This window comes from Prionailurus viverrinus, chromosome F1 (assembly GCF_022837055.1).
Source record: "Prionailurus viverrinus isolate Anna chromosome F1, UM_Priviv_1.0, whole genome shotgun sequence".
Taxonomy (NCBI): Eukaryota; Metazoa; Chordata; class Mammalia; order Carnivora; family Felidae; genus Prionailurus; species Prionailurus viverrinus.
Genome location: NC_062577.1, coordinates 15,552,232 through 15,576,299, shown reverse-complemented (window position 1 = coordinate 15,576,299; position 24,068 = coordinate 15,552,232). Strand labels below are relative to the sequence as shown.

The 24,068-nt window shown below is 38.7% G+C and overlaps 1 protein-coding gene across 4 annotated transcripts in view; it reads left to right on the top strand.

The window, feature by feature from the left end:
* COP1 (COP1 E3 ubiquitin ligase) overlaps positions 1-24,068 on the top strand; it is a 259,112-nt gene that overhangs the window by 11,686 nt on the left and 223,358 nt on the right. For all 4 annotated transcript variants that reach the window (XR_007148125.1, XM_047840424.1, XM_047840423.1 and 1 more), the window contains exon 2: positions 19,580-19,639. Coding sequence is in view for 3 of the 4 variants with exons in the window: in XM_047840424.1 (XP_047696380.1) it covers positions 19,580-19,639 (60 nt within the window). In the remaining variant the exon portion in view is untranslated. The remainder of the gene's footprint in view (positions 1-19,579; positions 19,640-24,068) is intronic.

Genomic DNA, 24,068 nt, shown 5'->3' with positions numbered 1-24,068 from the left:
TTCTTCAATTATTTAGGTCTTTAATTTTTTTCAGTAGTGTTTTATAATTTTGTAGTTTTAAGTGTTTGGAACTTAAACGTATTTTATTAAACTTAGCCCTAAGTATTTCATGTTTTTAATGATGCTGTAAATATTATTTTAATTTCAACTTCTAATTGTTGCTAATGTATAGAAATAAAATTTATTTTATTTATTTTTGAGAGAGAGCATGAGAGGGGCAGAGAGAGAGGGAGAGAGAGAATCCCAAGCAGGCTCTGTGCTGTTAGTGCAGAGCCAGACATGGTGCTCGATCTCACGAACCGTGAAATCCTCAGCCAAAAATCAATAGTTGGATGCTCAACTGACTGAGCCACCTAGGCACCCCAATAAAATTTATTTTTGTGTGTTGCCATTGTATCTTGTGATTGCTAAATTTACTTCCTTTAACAGTTGTTTTTTAGGTAAAACCTATGGGGTTTCTGAGAAGACAATTGTGTCACGTGCAAATCAAGACAGTGTTACTTTTTTTTCCCAATTTGCATACTCCACTTACTAATTTTTTAAAGGGATTTTTTTTTTTTGAATTTTCATGAGTGATACTGGTCTATGGTGTTCTTGTAAACACACACACACACACACACGGTTTGGTTTTGATACCAGGTATATTTGCTAGGTTTGCTGTAACATAATGGACAGACTGGGTAGCTTAAATAACACCCGTTTATTTTCATACAGTTTGAGGCTAGGAATCCAAGGTCAAGGTATTGGTAGGTTTGGGTTCTTCTTAGACCTCTCTCCTTGTCTTCCAGATGGCTACCTTCTTGCTCTGTCTTCACATGGTTACCTCATGATCTCTGTTGTTTGTATTCTAATCTCTTCTTCTTCTTCTTTCTTTTTTAAAAAAAAATTTTTTTTAAGTTTTATTTATTTTGAGAGTGAGAGGGAGCAGGGGAGGGGCAGAGAGAGAGAATCCTAAGCAGGCTTTGCACTGCCAGCACAGAGCCTGGGGCTCAAAACCATGTGGGGCTCAAAAGCATAAACCATGAGATTGTGACCTGAGCCAAAAAGTCAGATGCTCAACTGACTGCAACTGAGGCACCCAGGTACCCCTCTAATTTCTTCTAGTTCTTTTTTAGGATTTTGATTCTTTTAAATTCTTTAAAATTTATTTATTTTGAGAGAGAGAGAGAGAGAGAAAGTGCCAGTGGGGGAGGGGCAGAGACAGAGGGAGATTGAGAATCCCAAATAGGCTCTGTGCTGTCAGCCCAGAGCCTGCTGTGGGGCTTGAACCCATGAACCATGATGTGAGATCATTACTTGAGCTGAAATTGGACCCTTAACCGACTGAGCCACCCAGGCACCCTTTAATTTTTTTTTTAATGTTTTTATTTATTTGTGAGACAGAGGGAGACAGAGCATGAGCAGGGGAGGGGAAGAGAGGGAGACACAGAATCCGAAGCAGGCTCCAGGCTCTGAGCTGTCAGCACAGAGCCCGATGCGGGGCTCGAACCCACGGACTGTGAGATCATGACCCGAGCCGAAGTCGGATGCTTAACCGACTGAGCCACCCAGGTACCCCTAATGTTTTTTTTTTTTAATGCTTATTTATTTTGGAGACGGAGAGATAGAGTGTGAGCAGGGGAGGGGCAGAGAGAGAGAGGGAGACACAGAATCTGAAGCAGGCTCTAGGCTCTACACTGTCAGCACAGAGCTGACATGGGGCTTGAACCTAAGAGCCGAAGTTGGATGCTTAACTGACTGAGCCACCCAGGTGCCCCGTCTCTGATCTCTTAAAAGGACATCATTCATTGGATTAGGGCCTAATATATGATTTCATTTAACCTTAATTGTCTCCTTGATGCTCAGTCTCTAAATACAGTCACATTTGGAGGTACTGGGGGGCTAGGATTTCAACATACAGATTTCAGCCCATCACACAGTGTAGAGCCCTTCTTAAAGGAGATGAGAAATGTTATCTCTTCTTTCTTTTTCTTTTCCTAAATGTTTATTTTGAGAGGGATAGAGAAATCAGGGGAGGAGCAGAGAGAGAGAAGTGAGAGAGAATCCCAAGCAGGTTCCGTGATGTCAGCACAGCGCTGGACTCCGGGGCTTGATCTCACAAACCATGATGTGAGCCAAAACTAAGAGTCAGATGCTTAACCTACTGAGCCACCTAGCCACCCTAAATGTCATCTCTTCTGTTTTCTGAAAGAGTTTGTATGGAATTGGTATGTTTCTTCCTTACGTGTTTGGTATAGTTCACCAATGTATGATCAAAGGGCTGTGTCTGTTCTTTCTTTTTTTTTCTTAAAATTAAAAAAAATTTACATAATCCAAATTAGTTAGCATGTAGTGCAACAATGATTTCAGGAGTAGATTCCTTAATGCCCCTTACCCGTTTAGCCCATCCCCCCTCCCACAACCCCTCCAGCAACCCTCAGTTTGTTCTCATATTTATGAGTCTCTTCTGTTTTGTCCCCCTCCCTGTTTTCATATTATTTTTGCTTCCCTTCCTTTATGTTCATCTGTTTTGTGTTGTAAAGTCCTCATATGAGTTAAGTCATATGATACTTGTTTTTCTTTAATTTCGGTTAGCATAATACCCTCTAGTTCCTTCCACATAGTTGCAAATGGCAAGATTTCATTCTTTTTGATTGCCGTGTAATACTCCCATCGTATATATATACCACTTCTTCTTCTTTTTTTTTTTAATGTTTATTTATTTTTGACAGAGAGAGAGAGAGACAGAGCATGAGCGGGGCAGGGGCAGAGAGAGAGGGAGACACAGAATCTGAAGCAGGCTCCAGGCTCTGAGTTGTCAGCACAGAGCCTGACACGGGGCTCGAACCCACAGACCGTGAGATCATGACCTGAGCTGAAGTCGGATGCTCAACCGACTGAGCCACCCAGGCACCCCTATACCACATCTTCTTTATCCATTCATCCATTGATGGACATTCGGACTTTTTACATAGTTTGGCTATTGTTGATAGTGCTGCTATAAACATTAGGGGTGCATGTGTCCCTTCGAAACAGCACACCTGCATCCCATGGATAAATGCCTAGTAGTGCAATTGCTAGGTCATAGGGTAGTTATATTTTTCATTTTTTGAGGAACCTCCGCACTGTTTTCCAGAGTGGCTGCACCAGTTTGCATTCCCACCAGCAGTGCAAAAGAGATCCTCTTTTTCCACATCCTCACCGATATCTGTTGTTGCCTGAGTTGTTAATGTTAGCCATCCTGACAGGTGTGAGGTGGTATCTCATTGTGGTTTTGATTTGTATTTCCCTGATGATGAGTGAGGTTGAGCATTTTTTCATGTGTCGGTTGGCCATCTGGATGTCTTCTTTGGAGAAGTATCTATTCATGTCTTTTGCCCATTTCTTCACTGGATTATCTGCTTTTTGGGTGTTGAGTTTGATAAATTTTCTATAGATTTTGGATATTAACTCTTTATCTGATATGTCATTTGCAAATATTTTCTCCCATTCTGTCGATTGCCTTTAAGTTTTGCTGATTGTTTCCGTTGCTGTGCGGAAGGTTTTTATTTTGATGAGGTCCCAATAGTTCATTTTTGCTTTTGTTTCCCTTGCCTCCGGAGATGTGTTGAGTAAGAAGTTGCTGAGGCTGAGGTCAAAGAGGGTTTTGCCTGCTTTCTCCTCGAGGATTTTGATGGCTTCCTATCTTACATTTAGGTCTTTTATCCATTTTGAGTTTATTTTTGTGTATGGTGTAAGAACATGGTCCAGGTTCATTCTTCTGCATGTCACTGTCCAGTTTTCCCAGTACCATTTGCTGAAGAATCTGTCTTTATTCCATTGGATATTCTTTCCTGCTTTGTCAGAGATTAGTTGGCCATATGTTTGTGGGTCCGTTTCTAGGTTCTCTGTTCTGTTCACTGACCTGAGTGTCTGTTTTTGTGCCAGTAACTGTTCTTTATGTCTTAAGTGAGCTTTGGTAGTTTGTTAAGGGATTTGTCCATTTCACCCAAGTTATTGAACTTATTAACGTAAAGTTCATAATATTTCCTTACACTTTTATTTATTATTTTTTAACTTTTATTTATTTTTGAGAGAGAGTGAGAGAGACAGCATGAGCAGGGGGAGGGGCAGAGAGAGAGAGAGAGGGAGGGAGACATTGAATCTGAAACAGGCTCCCGACTCTGAGCTGTCAGCACAGAGCCCAATGTCAGGCTACAACTCTGATTGGCGAGATCATGTCCTGAGCCACGGTCGGACACTTAACCGACTGAGCCACCCAGGCACCCCTCTTCTTACATTTTGATGTTTATGGGATTTGGAGGGATGGTGCCCTTTTTTTCTTTTAAGTTTATTTATTTATTTTGAGAGGCAGAGTGAGCACACTTGAGTGCATGTGAGCAGTGGAGGAGCGAAAATCCCAAGCAGGCTCCCTGCTGTCAGTGTGGAGCCCTGTGAGACTTGGGGCTTGATCCCAGGAGCTGTGACATCATGACCTGAGCCGAAATCAAGAGTCTAAGCTGAACCCAGGGGCCCTACCCTGGGGGGATACTGCTTCTTTCATTCCTGCTAGTGGTAATTTGTGTTTTGTTTTTTTTTTTTCTTGAACAGTTTAGGGGATTATTAATTTTATTATTTTTTTCAAATTACTCATTTTGGGATTACTAATTTTCTATATAGTTTGTCCATTTTATTTTCTAATTTATTTTTTAAAGTTTATTTAGGTAATGAGTGAGTGTGTGCGCTTGTGGTGGGGAGGGGCAGAGAGAGGGAGAGAGAGAATTCCAAACAGACTCCTCACTTTCAGTGAGCCTGACACAGGGCTGGAACTCAAAAAGCATGAGATTATGACCTGAGCCGAAATCCAGAGGTGGACTGAGCCACCCAGGCATCCCTGTCCATCTTCCATTTTACTAATTTTTGGTTTTATTTTTATTATTTCGTTCGGTTTTGAATTTCATCTTCTTTTGGTTTGTGAATATGGAAGGTTAGATAACTGATTTGGCCTTTTCTAGTCCTTGCATTAGAGGTATCTTAATTTTCATTCAGTTGAAAATACTTAGTAATTTCTTGCTTGAACTGTGGGTTGTTTAGACATACAATATTCATTTTTTTGGTAATATTTTATTTTTCAAATGTTTTTTAATGTTTATTTTTGAGAGAGAGACAGAATGTGAATGGGGGGGGGAGCAGAGAGAGAGAGAGAGAGAGAGAGAGAGCGAGCCTGAAGTAGACTCCAGGCTCATAGCTGTCAGCACAGAGCCTGATGCGGGGCTTGAACCCACAAACGGCGAGATCATGACCTGAAGTCAAGTGCTTAACTGACTGAACCACCCAAGCATCCCTAAAATTTTTTTGATTACAGTCAATGTAGTGCATGTCAGGTATCTCACTGTGGCTTTGATTTATTTTCCCATATTGACTAGTGATACTGAACATCTTTTTATGGACTTACTGGCTATTCTGCTACTATTTTTTGAAGGTTGTGTTTTGATCTTTAATAATTAACTTGAGTCAGTCAACAATATACTTTCTCATAGCCAAAGTAAAGTTCAGAGAAAAGTCATTGTCCTGTCCAGATTTTCACCTTTGGTTGAATGCAATTTCTGTGCAAGTATGTGTTATTTATAGTTTTGGGTTTTTCAAAAGTTCAAGAGCAGAAGGCTTTGGGTGCCTGGGAGCTCAGGCCATTAAGCGTCCAACTTTGGCTCAAGTCATGATCTCACAGTTTGTGAGTTTGAGCCCCGCATAGGGCTCTGTGCTGACAGCTTGGAGCCTGCTTTGAGTCCTCTGTCTCCCTCTCTCTGCCCTTCCCCCATAAGTATGTGTGCGTGTACACTCTCTCAAAAATAAACATTAAAAAAAAAAAAGGAACAGAAGGCTAATTTAATTAGATTATAATTTAAATTCAGTACTGTATTTGTAAAACAAAACTTAATAAAACAATTTTTTAAGAAAGTTACTTTAGGGGCACCTGGGTGGCGCAGTCGGTTAAGCGTCCGACTTCAGCCAGGTCACGATCTCGCGGTCCGTGAGTTCGAGCCCCGCGTCGGGCTCTGGGCTGATGGCTCAGAGCCTGGAGCCTGTTTCCGATTCTGTGTTTCCCTCTCTCTCTGCCCCTCCCCCGTTCATGTTCTGTCTCTCTCTGTCCCAAAAATAAATAAACGTTGAAAAAAAAAATTAAAAAAAAAAAAGAAAGTTACTTTAAAAAATCCACATAAGGATATAAAGGACACCTCTTCCATGCAACTTAGAGATGTCTTTTATCCCTGGATAATGGGCTAGGGGTGTTGTCCATGCAAGATATGGGACACCTTCCTGTCCCTACTTCCTTACAATAGAGATTTCTGTTTCTGTAGCCCCTCCTCTGTAGGCAATGTTTTTTTTCTTCTGTGTGAACTTGTATCTTCTTTAGTTGATTGGTCTGTGATTGGCCTCTTCTGAAGTGTGACTAAAATATAACAATTACATCATCTTGGAATTGTCTTGAAAGGATGTTTTGGGTCAATCATGTTTTCTGTATTAGGAATTTGAAATAAGTAAACACCTGAATTGGACTGTTTTGATTAAAGTTCTTGATGTAGTATTGTTGGAAGGACTGTATATTGCAAACTGATATTCTTGATAGCAGAAAATAGAAGCTAGTCACATTAATGGTAGACCACTAGTGAAGATCTGTACTGCTGTGCTGAAGTCTGTAGATCCACCTTGAATCCAACCCTCTAGATCCTATGAGGCCTAGTCCTGGTGTTCCCCCATGAAGTCATTGTCCTAATTCTTCCACCTATCTTAAATGTATACAAACCCAATGAAAATTCTCCAATTCTAAGCCTTTGATGATAGTTAGAATTAATGCTCTGTTTAAGGAGGAGTCCTGGGAATGTGTGAATAGAATAACATCCAGGACAAGATTGAGAGTGTATTGGGTAATTTTCATCCTGGGGGAATCAGTAGTAACACTTCTTGGCCATATTTGATTTCCCGATCCAAGCTACTTTTATTGATATATTTATTTCTGGTGAATACCAGAGATTGGCTCCACTTTATTTTTTTTATTAAATTTTTTTTTAATGTTTATTTATTTTTGAGAGAGAGACAGAGTGTGAGTGGGGGAGGAGCAGAGAGAGAGGGAGACACAGAATCTGAAGCAGGCTCCGGGCTCTGAGCTGTCAGCACAGAGCTCGATACACAGGGCTCGAACTCACAAACTGTGAGATCATGACCTGAGCTGAAGTCGGACACTTACCAACTGAGCCACCCAGGCGCCCCTCCACTTTATCTTTTCATGCCTGTTACTTGCATTTTTTTTTCAAGTTTTATTTATTTACACAGAGAGAGTGCACACATGTGAGTGTGGGAAAGGCTGAGAGAGAGGGAGAAAGAGAATCCCAAGCAGCTCTGCACTGTCAGCTCGGGGCTCAATTCAGGAACCATGACCTGACCCAGCCGTCGACCTGAGCTGAAATCAAGAGTCAGATAAAATCAAGAGTCAAATGTCTGACTGAAGCACCCAGGTGCCCCGCCTGTTACTGGTATTAGTAATCATCATGTCCTTTCTTTCCTGGCCCATTGTGGTCTTATCCTTTTAAAATCTCTGCTCCTCAAAATAAATAAACAGACATTTAGGAGAAGAAAGCTGTTTTGAGTCTCCTTCATTCCTTTTATTTTTGAGAGAGAGAGAGAGAGAGAGAGAGAGAGAAAGAGGTGGGGGGCGGGGGGGATGGTGCATAGAGAGAAAAAAATCCCAAGCTGGCTCCGTACTGCCAGTGTGGAGCCTGATGTAGGGCTCGAACCCACGGACCATATCATGACCTGAGCCCAAGTTGGATGCTTAACTGACTGGGCTATTACCTTTTTTTTTTTTTTTTTTTTTAAGTTTTTATGTATGTATGTATATACGTATGTGAACTCTATACCCAGTGTGGGGCTTGAACTCATGACTCTGAGATCAAGAGTTGCATGCTCTGTCTTTGTTTATGGAATATGTGACATAAGACATTAAACCCAGGTCTTAATGGAGATAGGTTAGGTAGAAATACCAAATAAATATAATCTCTACTTTTGAAAAAAAGATTAAAGTTCTTTTTTAGGGCATTTTATCATATCAAGTGAAAGTAGGAAGGAGCGTGATGATGGGACAGAGGCTGGAACTGAACGGCTGTCTGTGAAGGTTGGTGTGGAGGATCTCATGTTACCAGTGTTGGTGTGAAAGGAGGATTTGAGATTTATTTTCTCCTTTTCACTCATTTCCTTGTCTTTCAAGGAAATTCTCTGGGGCCAGTTGAAAATAGAGGATGGTTTGGGGATGCTTACATGGCTACTGGTAGAAGGGGAAGGAGGAAGATAGAGAAATTGGAAGTTTTGGACATTTTGAGAGGAAGGAAGAAATATTCCTGTGGCTACTGACTTTTGCTTGGATGTCTTAGCCTTGAAGGATGAACATAAGTTTAAAAAAAAATTTTTTTTTTAACGTTTATTCATTATTGAGAGCATGAGCAGGGGAGGGGCAGAGAGAGAGAGATACGGAATCTGAAGCAGGCTCTAGGCTCCAAGCTGTCAGCACAGAGCCCGACGCGGGGCTCTAACTCACAAACCGTGAGATCATGACCTGAGCCAAAGTCCGCCGTCCAACCAACTGAGCCACCCAGGTGCCCCACATAAGCTTTTGTATATTCGAAATAATTTTTCTTCTAAGATTTTCTATGTGCTGACAGTTTTCATAGTCATAGTGCCGCGTATTGTTCGTTTCCTTTATCTTCTGAGATTGTAGCGTGGTGCAAGTGCACTGGACTTAGAGTTAGAAGCCCTGAAATTTAACTTTAGGCAAATAAATGATTGACTTAGAGTCTGTTTTGTTGGTAAGTTAAGATATAGTAATATTCTAGTATAGAATTGTGAGGTTTAGATTATATAATACATGTACAAATACATTGTGAATGATGGAATTACAGAAAAGAATTGCTAAGGTTTGGCATTTGGTATCAAACTATGAAAGTGGTTCTTTGGTTTCGATGAGGTGTAACCACTCTTTATTTTTTTAAATGACTCTAGATTGTACCTTGCTTTTTTTTTTTAAATTTTTTTTAACGTTTATTTATTTTTGAGAGAGAGACAGAGCATGAACGGGGGAGGGTCAGAGAGAGGGAGACACAGAATCTGAAACAGGCTCCAGGCTCTGAGCGGTCAGCCCAGAGCTCCACACGGGGCTCGAACTCATGGACCGCGAGATCACGACCTGAGCCAAAGTCGGAAGCTTAACCAACTGAGCCACCCAGGCGCCCCTGTACCTTGCTTTGATTATCTTGGTAATGATATGTTTTTAGTACTTAATCTTTGAAAGATTTGAATGTTTGGTTAGTTAGAACCAGAACTACTGTGAGGCAGTTGAAACATTTTGTTGCAGCGTAATGGAGTTAGTGTCAGTACCAAGATCTACATGGAGTCAACAGTGTACTTACTGTTTTATTGAAGAGTTTTGAGATTATATTGTGTACTAGTCAGCAAATTTGGATGCTGTTTTTGAAGCAGGGAATACATACAAATAGTAGGGAATTTATAAATACGTTACTGATTAAAAATGTAACCTGAGAGTCAAACTGATTGTGATATCACCCTTGACAAATGTGTGCTTTATAAATTCAAAATAGTGGCGTTTAAAAAATAGTTTTTTGTATGTGTTCTGCAGTGTTGAATTTTACTTATTTTTTTAAGGTTTATTTTTTGAATGAGAGAGCAAGGAGAGGGGCAGAGAGAGAGAGCTCGGGAGATAGAATCCCCAATGTGTGTTTGGGGGGGTCTCAATCCCATAACCATGACGTCATTCAAGACCTGAACCATAACCAAGAATTGGACAGTTAACCAAATGAACCACCCAGGTGCCCCTGCAGTGGTGGTTTTTACATGCAGTTAAATGACATAGATAACCCTTTGGCAAGCTTAAGGTTGTGCAGTATAATAATATCTGCCTTTAGTTTTTGGAGGTGGGTATGGAAAGGTCTTCACAAGAGCTCTTGGATTTTCTGTCTTCTTTTTTTGTTTTCTTTTTATGTTTTAATTTAGATAATGTCTGTTGGCCGATCTTCAAACATTCATGGCTTCCTTCCTTAACTTATGTTTCATGTATTGATGAGCTTGTGGAAGTAATCCTTTGTGTTTGATGTGTTTTTAAAATTTCTAGGAATTTTATATTTTACTTTCTTATGAGTGCACGTCTTTTGCTGTGTTTTTAGGCACTGTATTTTTAACCTGTAGGCTTTTAATTGGTCCGTTGTATATCTTCTGTTTTCCTCATTATACTTTTGTGATCTTTTAAATTATGGAACATATTTGTAATATATGTTTTCAAGAATTTTCTGCTAATTCTATTAACTGTCTTTTTGTTTCTCTAGAGTGGTTTTCCTCCTCTTTATGGGTCACAGTTTCCTACTGTTGTACATGTCTCGTAATTTTTTTTATTGGATGGTCGACATTATAAACTTGCCATTACTGAATGCTGGATTTTGCTTTCTTTCTCTACAGAGAGTATTGGACTTTGTTCTGGCAGTAAGTAAAGTTCCTTGCAGATCAGTTTGATCCTTTTGAGTATTATGTTTTTTAATTTAGTTAATTTTTTTGTAATTGAAGTTTTTGTTTTGAGAAAATTGTAGATTCGCATGCAGTTGTTATAAATAATTTAAAATTGTTTTGAGGGTGGGTTATGAGGAGCCATTTTTCTAGAGCCACTTCATTTCCACGCTAATGACTCTTCTGGGTTTTCTATTAAATACCCTGTGTTTTATCATTTCCTGGCCATTTTTAACTGATCTTGTAGAGTTTTACCCTGGGCACATAGGACTCGTATTCAACAACAGACTTGAGAACCCTGTGTAGATTTCTAGAATTCTTTTTCTTTGCGTCTGCTTCCTCTTTGGTGTCTTGCCCTGTAAAGTCTTTCCCCTTTATCCTTACTGGACTTGGTGAGATTGGGGCGCTGTTTGGTTTCTCCTTTCTTTGGCTTGTGAAGCTTTCGGTGAAGGCAAAAAGCTGGGTCTGGGATAGGGTTCACTTCATTTGCTCCCCTTGCCTCAGAGATCTCAGTACTGTGCTGCCTAGTGTCCAGTCCTCCTCCCCTTCTTGTTTTCTAAGTGTACATAGCAAGAGGGTAAGTCCACTTACAGTTAAGTTTCACCTCAAGTGCGGAGTGAGGGCATTGTGTTTCACATTGTCCTTTGGCCCATCCAAGGCTTTGTTTTGTTTTGTTTGCTTTGGTTTACTTTGTCACATTTCTTTGATTCTAAATTAAACTTCTTTTTCTTTTTTACACTTTGACATATCTGAAAATTGGACTATGTTTTATAGATTATAGAACTAAAAAAAAATTCCTGTTTGCTACGTGGCAGTTGGATGTAGCTTCATGTGGTCATTTCATATAGACGTGTAAACATAAAAAAATGCCTGCCTCAAAACTTGACTAGGTTTCAGCAGATTGGAAGAAATTCTCTGAGACAATTGTGAATTATTGTTTTATTCCCTATGAACTAAAAATTTGTATGTGGGAGTGAAGGGTGGAGGAGGTTCTGGGATGTGGTGAATTAGACATGTTTAGCAACATTCCTGAAGCTGGAGTCAGATGTAGGTTAGCTGGCTAAATGTAAACCTGACTTAAGATCCCAGTACTGGTAGGATTCTCTTAATAAATGTCACCTCACCAAAGTCAAGGAGAATACTGTGTGGAAAATCTGGATATCAGTAACTTAGTCAAAAGTGATTCAGAAAAGTTAGACTCTGAAGAATGAGAATTTTGTAGGAAAATTCTAATTATATGTATGTGTGTATTTTTTTTTCACAATAGTGGTATCTGATAAAACTGAAGTCTAAAAGAGTGTTTTAGAGAAACGTAAATAAAATTACTATTCATTAGCAGAGTTGTTTCTTTTTTACTGGTATAATGTTACATCTTGTTGTTGATGACGTTCTTAGATCCTATTGAATAAGAGATTTTATTACTTTCGCCATTTCATTTTTTATTCTCCTGACTTGGTGATTTATGTATGTCTTTGAATACATGTATCCTTGTGAAATATATTTTTTGCATGTTTTACATTTATATAAATTGCATTATGCCACAGATCTCCTTTTCATTTCTATTTTCACTTGACAAAGCATCTAGCCATGCCTCCATGTATCTTTGGTTCATTCCTTCTGACTGTTGCATGAAATTTTATAGTGTATATTCAAGCACATTTTGCTTCTTTATTGTAGTTATTATGAGCATTAGGGCTTCTTCTAATTCCCTGCCGTCATAAGTGTGTGGCTTGTTTCAAGTGTCCTCATGCATGACTCTACACAGACATGCACTCACACATAAGCATATGCACAGCCACATATGTTTATGTAAGTACCTACGTCCATACGTGTATATGCATTTAAATACACATATTACATACATATAATCAAGTCTTTGCTATTTACATGTAATAGCATGCTATTTACAAGTCTTTAGCTATTTACATGTAATCTCAGGAGTGGGGTTGCTTGGTCATAAATATATGAATACTCAGTCTAGGTTGCTTGCTAGAATATCTCTGCATGAAGATTCTTGTTTTTCATGTCTTACCTAACATACTTGGTATTCCAGTGTTCTAATACCTAATGGTGATGAATTGTTATTTTGTTGTGTTTTTTAGTATATGTATATATATGTATATACATATACATACATACACACTTATTTATTTATTTATTTATTTATTTATTTATTTATTTATTTATTTATTTATAACAGGGGAGGAGATGAGAGAGAATCCCAAGCAGGCTCTACACTGTTAGTGTAGAGCCTGATGTGGGGCTTGAAATCACAAACCATGAGATCATGACCTGAGCTGAAATCAAGAGTCAGACTCTGCTTAGTCAACTGAGCCACCCAGATGCCCCCTTAAAAATTTTTTTTTTAATGTTTATTTTTAAGAGAGGGAGAGACAGAGCGTGAGCCGGGGAGGGGCAGAGAGAGAGGGAGACACAGAATCTGAAACAGGCTCCAAGCTCCAACCTGTCAGCACAGAGCCTGATGCAGGGCTTGAATCCACAAACCACAGGTATGACCTGAGCCAAAGTCGGATGCTTAACTGACTGAGCCACCCCGATACATGCCCCCCTTGTCGTCGTCGTCGTCTTCTTCTTCTTCTTCTTCTTCTTCTTCTTCTTCTTCTTTTTTTTTTTGCATTTCTTGATTACTACTGAGTTGGAACATTTTTTCATATACTTGAAAGGCAGTGTGTGAATTCTGTGAATTAGGAATTCACATTTTTCCCCATTTTTTTCTTTTAAGATTTTATTTGTTTATTATTTATTTATCTATTTGAGAGAGAGAGAGCTTGCGAGTCGGGGAGAGGGGCACAGGGAGAGAGAATTTTAAGCAGGCTCCACGTTCAGCATGGAGCCTGATGTGGGGCTCTATCTCACGACCCTGGGATCATGACCTGAGCCTAAATCAAGAGTCAGACCCTCAGCAGGCTGAGTCACCCAGGTGCCCCTAAAGATTTAATTTTTTAATTGAAAAAAAATTTTTTTAAGGTTTATTTAGTTTTGAGAGATACAGGCAGAGTGGGAGCAGGGGAGGGGCAGAGAGAGAGGGAGACACAGAATCTGAACCAGGCTCCAGCCTCTGTGTGAGCTGTCAGCACAGAGCCCCATGTGGGGCTTGAACCCGCAGACCACAAGATCATGACCTGAGCTGAAACCAAGAGTTGGACACTTAACTGACTAAGCCACCCAAGTGCCCCTAAAGATTTTATTTTTAGGTACTCTCCACACTCAGCATGGGGCTCAAACTCACAACCCCAAGATGAAGAGTGACAAGCTCCACCGACTTAGCCAGCCAGACACCCTTCCTATTGGATTTTCTGTCTTGATTTATAAGAGTTACTTGTGTTATGTGGTGTGGGAGGCGTGAACAGTCCCAGCAGATCTTTAAGCCATGTTATTTTTCCCTCTTTTTGTGATGCCACTGTGTCAGGAGTCCATAAAGAGTTTGGGGGATCTATAAACATTTTTGGGGCATCTGTGTAACGTTTTTTAGGTTGTATAAAATTTTAGGTATCTGTAATGTCTGGCCTGGCTGCCAGTTCACATCCGTGCTATGCCCGTATTGTGTTTAGGGCTTTGAGCTCGTACTCCTTGATTGCTATAGATTGGCAGAGAGGAGGGTTTCTGAATGGATTGTTTACAGTTTTGCCCAAAACCCACTCTGAATATGTTCTTGCCCCTCAAAATTGGAAAGAGGTAGTGGTGTTTTGTTATTGTTAGAGTCTTTTCTGTGTTCTGTTTCCCGTGATACTGCATCCCTTTCTTGGGAAGACGAATGGTTGGTCAGTCCTCATCTTCCTTTGTTTTACCTGTTTCTAGTAGGAATTCCTTGAAGTTTTTAGTTTGGGTGGACCACTCTTGTCAAGTTTCTATCACTGATACAGATTGTTCCATCATCTCTTTTCATATATTCTGCTATTTATTGAATGTTGCATACCGGGAATTGTACTGAGTACTTCATAGATATTTTGTTAATCAGTACAGTGATTGTGTGATGTAACTGTCATTCCAGTTATACAAATGAGAAAACAAGATTAGGTTTAACACTTGACTCAAAGTTAGAAAGTTGTAGGTCCGAATTTGGCTCAGGTCATGATCTCACAGTTTGTGAGTTCTATCCCCACATTGGGTTCTCTGCTGTCAGTGCAGAGCCACTTCAGATCCTCTGTTCCCCACTTTGTCTGTACTTCTCCTGCTTACTCTCTTTAACTCAAAAATAAACATTAAAAAAAAAAGTTAGCTCTGGTAAAAAGAATGGAAACTTTCTTAATTCACACGTTACTCAGAAGCCATTCCTTAAATACTTCTGTTTAAACTCATCTGATGGTAATTTTTAGGTACTGCATACAACTTTTGGTATTGGAGGAACACACGATAGGACATGCATTGTAGTCCTGCTCTCTCTCTCCCTTTTTTAAATAAACTAATGAATGCTAGAGCTCTCTGTGAAATAAACATACTGTAATTTCTTCCAGTTTACAGCTTAAAATCCATGATTCATTTTTCTCATAGCTAATATCTAATCCGTAGCAAACCAAAGATCTGCCTTCAGATTATATCAGAATTTGATCACTTCTCATCAACTTCACTGCTACTACCGTCATTTAATCCAGTGTCATTTCTCAGCTAAATTATTATAAGAGCTTTTAGTTTTACAATTGCTTTCTTTTAGTCTTCTTTCAATGTATAAGGTAGAGTGATCTGGTTTATCACTTTGTCACATTGGGCCATTCTGTTCTAAATTGTCCAGTAAATTCTTGTTTTATTCACTGTAAAATCCAAAGTCCTTAACATGTTTCAAGAGAGGTGTTTTTTTTTTTTTTTTTAATGTGTATTTACTTCTGAGAGAGAGACATACACAGGCAGAGTGCGAGCTGGGGAAGGGCAGAGAGAGAGGGAGACACAGAATCTGAAGTGGGCTCCAGGCTCTTAGCTGTCAGCACAGAGCCTGATATGGGGCTCAAACCCATGAACTGCGAGATCATGACCTGAGCCAAAGTCGGATGCTTAACTGACTAAGCCACCCAGGTGCCCCCCCTTTTAATTTAATTTAATTTAATTTAATTTAATTTAATTTAATTTAATTTATTGTTTTTTTAATATGGCCCCTTATTATTTCTCTGGCCTGATCTTTAGTATTTTCCCACTTGGTTATTCTACTCTACACTGACCACCTTGCTAGTCTGAACATATCAGGTATACTCCTGCCTCAGGGCATTTGTACTTGCTCTTACTTTTTGGTTGCTGTTTTTCCAGATTTCTGTGTAGATTGTTTCCCTCTTACTTTGAAATAGTTACTCAAATGTCAGCTTCTCATTGAGGCTTCTCTTACTATTCTGTCTAACCCAATCTAACATTTCCTATCCTCCTCCCCTGCTTAATTTTTTCCTTATCTTTGTCTCTATCTAACCTTATCATATAAGGTCTACCTTATTTATCTTGTTTATTGTCTGTCTTCCCCACTAGATTATAGAACCATGAAGGGATTTTTGTTTATTCACTTCTTTGCCCTTGGTATCCAGAACAGTGTCTGGTATGTAGTCAGTACCTAATATGTAATTTGTTGAATGTATGAATGTTTAAAAATTTTGGAATTTCTGAGAAAGTATTGATAGGTATTTACAGTTGATTCTTCTACGTGCTGGGGCCAACTTTAAAATGTTCATTGGTGGCACTGATGGAAGTCTGGACTGAGGTCAGTGTCTTAAGACATTCTGCATCTTGCTTCTAAGCCTGAGTTAATGCAGCATAACAGATATGATGGTATTATTACTTATATTTATAAACATACTTACTTTGGGAACAGAAAGGTCTTTTTCCCCAAATCTTTTTTTGTTGTTGTTGTTGTTTATTTATTTTGAGAGGGAGCACATGCACGAGTGGGGAGGGGCAGAGAGAGAGAGAGGGAGAGGGAAAGAAATCCCAAGCAGGCTTCATGCTGTCAGTTCGTGCCTGATGACGCATGGCTCAATCTCATGAATCCTGAGATCATGATTTGAGCTGAAATCATGAGTTAGATGCTTAATCGACTGAGCTACCCAGGTGCTCCGTTTTTCCCCAAATTTTAAACATGATTTATTAGAAGAGCTGTTTAAAAAGTTGGTATGCGGGGTTGGACTCTTGTTTTCGGCTCAAGTTACCATCTCATGGTTCTTGGGATGGAGACCTGTGTCAGGCTCTATGCTGACAGCACACAGAGCCTGCCTGGGATTTTCTGTCTAACTCTCTCTCTGCCCCTTCCGCCACTTGTGTGCACTTGCTCACTCTCTTTCTCAAGATAAGTAAATAACATTAAAAAAAAATTCTGCTCTATGAAACCCACTGTTAAGAAATGGAAGTATTAGCCACAGATTGGGAAAATATATTTGTAAAAGACATATCTCATAAAGAACTTTTATTTAAAATATACAAAGAACTCTTAAAAATAATAAGATTTAAAAAATGGACCAAAGACCTCAACAGACACCTCACCAAAAAAGACACAGAGTATGGAAACCAATTTGACAATGAATTCCATATTAAAAAAAAAATACATAGATGGCAAACAAGCATATGAAAAGATGCTCTACATCATATGTCATCAGGGAAATGCAAATCAAAACCACAAGGTGTCACTATATACCTATTAGAATGGCTAAAACTTAGAGGACTGACAACACCAAATGCGAGGAGGTTATAGAGCAACAGGAACTCTTATTCTTTGCTGGTAGGAATGAAAAAATGGTGTAGCCACTTTGGAAGACAGATGGGTGATTTCTTATAAAACTAAACATATTCTTGCCGTATAATTTAACTAGGCACCCATTGATATTTACCCAAAGGAGTTAAAAGCTTAGGTAGACACAAAAACCTGCACTTGAATGCTTATAACAGCTATATTTATAGATGCCAAATCTTGGATGCAACCAAGATGTCCTTCAGTAGATGAATGGATAAGTAAACTGTGGTACGTCCAGACAGTGGAATATTATTCAGCGTTAAAAAGAAATGAGCTATCAAACCTTGAAAAGACGTGGAGAAATCCGAAAGCCATATTACAAAGCAGAAGAAGCCAATCTGAAAACGCTACAATACTGTATGATCCCAAATATGATATTCTGGAACAGACAAAACTGTGGAGGCAAGATAAAGATCAGTGATTGTGGATGAGGAGAGAGAGATGAATAGGCAGAGCAAAGAGGATTTTTAGGAGAGTGAGAAATAATCTGTATTATAATGATGAATATATGTCATTATACTTGTGTTCAAACCCATAGAATGTACAACATGAAGAGTGAACCGTAAGGTAAACTGCGGACTTTGTTGATTTTGATGTGTTAGTTTAAATTCATCCCCGGGGCTGGTGGCGGGGGGTGGGGGGAGCGTACCATTCTGGTGAGTGATGTTGATAATGGCAAAGGCTGTGCATGTGTTTGGGTCAGAGAAAATATGGCAAATCTCTGTACCTACCTGTTAATTTTGTTACAAACCTAAAACTGCTAAAAAAAAAAAATAAAGTCTTTAAAAAAAGGAGAGGGCATAAACGTACCTTCCACTCTGGGTTTTGAGCCTTAAGACATCTGCCTCAGCAGCCAGTGACCAACTGTACTTGTGAAGTAAAATCTGTCCTTTCCACATCTGCTCTTCAAAACCCTTCATCCACAACTGGGATCAGCCTACACAGTGCATCCACACGCTTTTGGGAGGAACCCCCAACCCTGTTTTCTTAACTCCATCAAACAGGAGCAAGATGGACTTGGTTTCAAAAGAGAAATGACCAAATCCCCGCATTTAGGAGAGCTCTTTTTTCTCATTCCAGCAGAGAGAGGCTGACAAAACCAGTGCCGTTTAAGCCAACACACTGTATGTGGTGAAACTCTGAGCATGTGCAATGTTCTGATTTTATAACTTTTTTTTTTATATGGTTTCACATTCTAAGATAGTAGTTATGCCCAGGAAATTTTTCTTGAAGAAGTGGGTGAATTTTCATTTTATAATTTAAATGTCATGTATTGTCAGTAGCGATCTGATTTGTATGCCAGTAACAGAAAACTTGATAAATACTGCCTTAAACAAGTGAGAATTTACTTTTCTTATGTAATGTGAAGTCCAGAGATAGGCAATCCATAGATGATGAGATTGCTCAAGGATGTCATCAAGGAACAGTATCCTATTTTTCTAGCTTACCATTTTTTGTCTTCTTGGTCAGAAGATGGCTGTTGTATCTCTAGAGACGTTATCAGAGGTTTCGGAAGGAAAAAGAGGCAAGGATAAAGGGACATCTCATTTTACAAGACTTCGTCTTTTTCTGGTAGATAGTGGCCTCTCAGATTGATAACTACCTTTTGTTAGCCAGAACTCTGTGGTTATGTTGGTAAGACTTGGTATTTAACTTGCAGTATCCGGAATTAATATAGAATAGTGGAGTGGTTAAGAGCATGGAGCTAAGTTTGAAAATTGTTACTTCCTAACTGTATGACGTCAACATCTTTGTGCCTCGATTTCCTCATTAAATAGGTCTAGTAATATGTACCTACCAACACTTTTGTTGAAAAAATTACGAGTTAATATTATTTTAATGGATACCATTTGTACTTTGTAAGTATTAGCTATAATTACCATCTTCCTCATCTAGAAGAGTTATTGATAATGGAATTGTAAGTTTGCCACTCAGGAAACTAGTGGTTTTTTTTTTTTTTTTTTTGAAATAGGAAGTAAAACAGCATTTGAGTTAGGTGCTTTTGAGTATAGGGATTTTTGTGAATGGTAGTAGAACTCCTAAGGACTCTTGTGACTGCATTGCATTATTAAAAATTAAAAAGTATTGGGGCCATTTTAATTTACTCATTTAATTGAACTTAGATCTTGGTGACCTAGACCTATCTTGAACAAATTGTCATTTTACCACCAATCCCTTAAAGTACCTTCAACTCAACAGAAATTCTGTTTCATTGATAGAATGTTTGAAGTCTTAGCTATATATTGAAATACGATTTTGTTGGTATTGTTACTAGCCTTGTCAATTTGTAATCACTCTGCTGGAAAAAATGTGTCAATTATTTTCCTATTTTCTTTTTAGCCCTATCTGCTTTGATATGATTGAGGAAGCATACATGACGAAATGTGGCCACAGCTTTTGGTAAGATGATTTCATTTAGCAAAATTGTCTTGATTTTTAACTTGTGTGTAAATGTAGCCAGCAAGCAGTTATGTTTTTAAAATAATTTTGGTTATTTTGTAATTTCTTTGATTGATATATTTTTACAGGTTCAACAGCTCAAGTCAGTAAGCATATGGTTGGTGCATAATTTTTGTGAAATTTACTATTCGTAAATTTCACTATTTGTAATTGTGAAATTACTATTTCACAATTTTACTATTTACAAATTTACTATTTGTAATTGTGAAATTTACTATTGCCCTTATAGATGGATTTTAAGACTTTTGGGTTGATTGCTACAGAGCTTTGATTACCGTTTTAGAAAATTGGGGTTGTTGGATAATTAGGTTGAAGCATGAAGCACCTTTAACTCATTTTGGGGATAGGTGTGAGGCCCAGGAAAGGAGGTTAGAAAGTCATTCGAAAAGGATCTAGGGGATTAAAAAGATCTGTGTTTTCTATTTTAACATTTTACTCAGTGTTATCTTTAGTTGCTTTGTCTTGTATATATGTCACATTCATCTGTATATTGAAAAAAGTTTTAGTGGGGGTAAAATACACATAACATAAATTTTACCATATCAACTATTTTTAAGTTGAGTACTGTTAAGTTTGTTCACATTGTTGTACAATTAATCTCCAGAACTTTGTTATTTTGCAAAGCTGAAACTATACCCTTACTTGAAGGGTTTCTCCCCTTCCCCTACCTAGCCTCTGTCAGTCACCATTTTACTTTGTTTCTGTGAATTTGACTATTCTAGATACTTCATGTAAGTGGCATCAAATAGTATTTGTATTTTTGTGACTTGCTTATTTCACCTAGCATCATGTCCTCAAGTTTCATCCTTGTAGTATATGTCAGTTTCCTCCCTTTTTAAGGCTGAATAGTATTCCATTGTGTGTATAGATTATATTTTATTTGTTTATTCATCTGTTTGTTAATGAACACTTGATTGCCTTCACCCTCTAATTCTTGTTAAGAGTGGTGCTTTGAACATTGGTATATAAATATCTCTTCGAGATCCTGGTTTCAGTTCTTTTGGTTATATACCCAGAAGCAGAATTACTGTATCATTGGGTAGTTCTGTGTTTAATTTTTTGAGGAACCTCCATACTGTTCTCCATAGCTGCTATAGCATTTTATATTTCCCCTAGCAGTACACAAGAGTTCCAATTTTTCAACGTTCTAGCCAACACTTGTCATTTCTGTTTTTTTTTTTCTTTAACAGTAGCTATCCTAATGGGTATGTAATCTGTGTATGTTTAATTCCTTTTACTTATTTTTTCGTGTAAAAAATTTTTTTTAATGTTTGTTTATTTGGGGGGGGGGAGGGGCAGAGAGAGAGAGGGAGACACAGAATCTGAAGCAGGCTACAGGCTTTGAGCTGTCAGCACAGAGCCCGATGTGGGGCTTGAACTCAAGATCCATGAGATCATGACCTGAGCTAAAGGTCTAACTGAATGAGCCACCCAGGCGCCCCTTTTATGTGCTTTTTTGATTGGAGATGGTGTATTCTATTTCTAGTCAATCATCTCCATAAATTTACGCTGTTGATATAATATTTTTGGCTTAGTATTTCTGTTGTGTTGTAATAGTCCCTATATTCTAATTCATGTTGAAGTTAGACTCCTGATTTTATTCTGAAATAGAGTACAGTATCTGGTAGATTGATATTCATTAGTCAGGGTGTCATTTTGTAAGTACTTTAGGTTGATTGGGAGCATGATGCATCACTGATAGGTGAATCCAGTCTGCCAGTCATTTAAAAAGAAATGTAGAATAAAAATAGCTTTCTTGGCTTGGACGGTTTTTTATTAAAATACAAGTTACTAAAATAGGCCATATGTACTCTTGGTTAAAAAACAACTTTTATTGTCCAGAAAGATGTACATGAAATGTAAACGTCACCATTTTTCAAGCCTTATTTGTATACCTTCTCATAAGTTATCACCAGGAAGGAGTGATGGTGTATTCTTTCAGAATTTTTTTTTGCCGGTTTTTAAATAAAGGCCATCTTTCCTTAAATAGTTTTGATTTCCTGGTATATCATTGCATTGACATTATTACCGTTCATGAATCACTTTCTGCGCTATATCGCTACTGAAATTCTGGTCACATGTGTCTTGCTTTTAGGTTGATACATGTATGGTCTTAGTCTTTTAAGGCTGATTGTTTAACAGTAGTGTTTTCTTTGGTTCATTAATTGATCCAGCACTGTAGCATTCCATATGAAACCATGTATGTCCCTTCGGGACTTTGGGGTTTCATTTCTGGAAAATTGGATGATTCAGATTAGGCTTTCTCAACCTTTGGTAGTATTGACATATTGGACTGGATAATTCCTTGTTGTGGCTGATTACCCTGGGTATTGTTGATTGTTTAGCATTATCCTGGCCTCTACCCAGTAGCAGTCCCTTTTCCCACAAGTGTGACAACCAAAAATGTCTCCAGACATTGTCAGATATCATGTAAGGGACAAAATTGCCCTCAGGTGAGAACTACTGATACAGAGCTAAAACACCAGGGTCTTGAAGTTGGTAAACCAGGATTCCGGTTCTGGCTCTAAAACTTACCTTTGTCTGGTGACTCAACCTGTCTCTTCTGCTGCTGCTCTCCTTCTTCCCCCTTCTCTTCCTACTGCTTCACATCCTTTTCTTTCATAGTGTTGAAGGTGTGACGTTTGATCCAAATTATAAAGTGAGGACTTAGGGGTGCCTGGGTGGCTCAGTTGGTTAAGGGTCAGACTTTGGTTCAGGTCATGATCTCAGCGGTGAGTTCGAGTCCCGTGTTGGGCTCTGTGCTGACAGCTCAGGGCCTTGATCCTGCCTCAGATTCTGTCTCCTCTCTCTCTACCCCACCCTGCTTGCACACTGTCTCTCTCTATCTCTCTCAAAAATAAATTAACATTGGGGTATCTGGGTGGCTCAGTTGGTTAAGCACCCGACTTTTGCTCAGGTCATAAAAAAAAATAAAATGAGGATTTAATTTTTCCTAACTGCCCTCCTCTTTTATATTTCCTGTGATATATCTTTATGTGTGTGTGTGTGTGTGTGTTTAAATTTATTTTTCTTTTTCTTTTTCTTTTTTTTTTTACCATTTTACTTCATTTATTTTTTAAAATTTACATCCAAATTAGCATATAGTGCAACAGTGATTTCAGCTGTAGATTCCTTAATGCTCCTTACCATTTAGCCCATCCCCCCTCCCACAACCCCTCCAGTAACCCTCTGGTCTCCATATTTAAGGGTCTCTTATGTTTTTGTCCCCCTCCCTGTTTTTATATTATTTTTGCTTCCCTTATGTTCATCTGTTTTGTATCTTAAGTCCTCATATGAGTGAAGTCATATGATATTTGTCTTTCTCTAATTTCACTTAGCATAATACCCTCTAGTTCCATCCACGTAGTTGCAAATGGCAAGATTTCATTCTTTTTGATTGCCATGTAATACTCTATTGTATATATATACCACATCTTCTTTATCCATTTATCCACTGATGGACATTTGGGCTCTTTCCATACTTTGGCTATTGTTGATAGTGCTGCTGTAAACATTGGGGTGCATGTGTCCCTTTGAAACAGCGTACCTGTATCCCTTGGATAAATACCTAGTAGTGCAATTCCTGGGTTGTAGGGTAGTTCTGTTTTTAATTTTTTGAGGAACCTCCATACTGTTTTCCAGAGTGGCTGCACCAGTTTGCATTCCCACCAACAATGCAAAAGAAATCCTCTTTCTCCACATCCTCACCAACATCTGTTGTTGCCTGAGTTGTTAATGTTAGTCATCCTGACAGGTGTGAGGTGGTATCTCATTGTGGTTTTGATTTGTATTTCGCTGATGATGAGTGAAGTTGAGCATTTTTTCATGTGTCATTTGGCCATCTGGATGTCTTCTCTGGAGAAGTATCTATTCATGTCTTTTGCCCATTTCTTCACTGGATTATCTGTTTTTTGGGTGTTGAGTTTGATAAGTTCTCTAGACATTTTGGATACTAACCCTTTACCCGATATGTCATTTGCAACTATCTTCTCCCATTCCATCAGTTGCCTTTTAGTTTTGTTGATTGTTTCCGTTGCTGTGCAGAAGGTTTTTAGTTTGATGAGGTCCCAATAGTTCATTTTTGCTTTTGTTTCCCTTGCCTCCGGAGATGTGTTGAGTAAGAAGTTGCTGAGGCCGAGGTCAAAGAGGTTTTTGCCTGCTTTCTCCTCGAGGATTTTGATGGCTTCCTGTCTTACGGCCTTCATCCAGTTTGAGTTTATTTTTATGTATGGTGTAAGAAACTGGTCCAGGTTCATTTTCTGCATGTCGCTGTCCAGTTTTTGCTGTGGCATTTTAAAAGGACGTTGCAGAGTCTGCTAAATCGGTACAATAATTCACTAAGTTGTAAAGTGTAATAAATTACTGATTG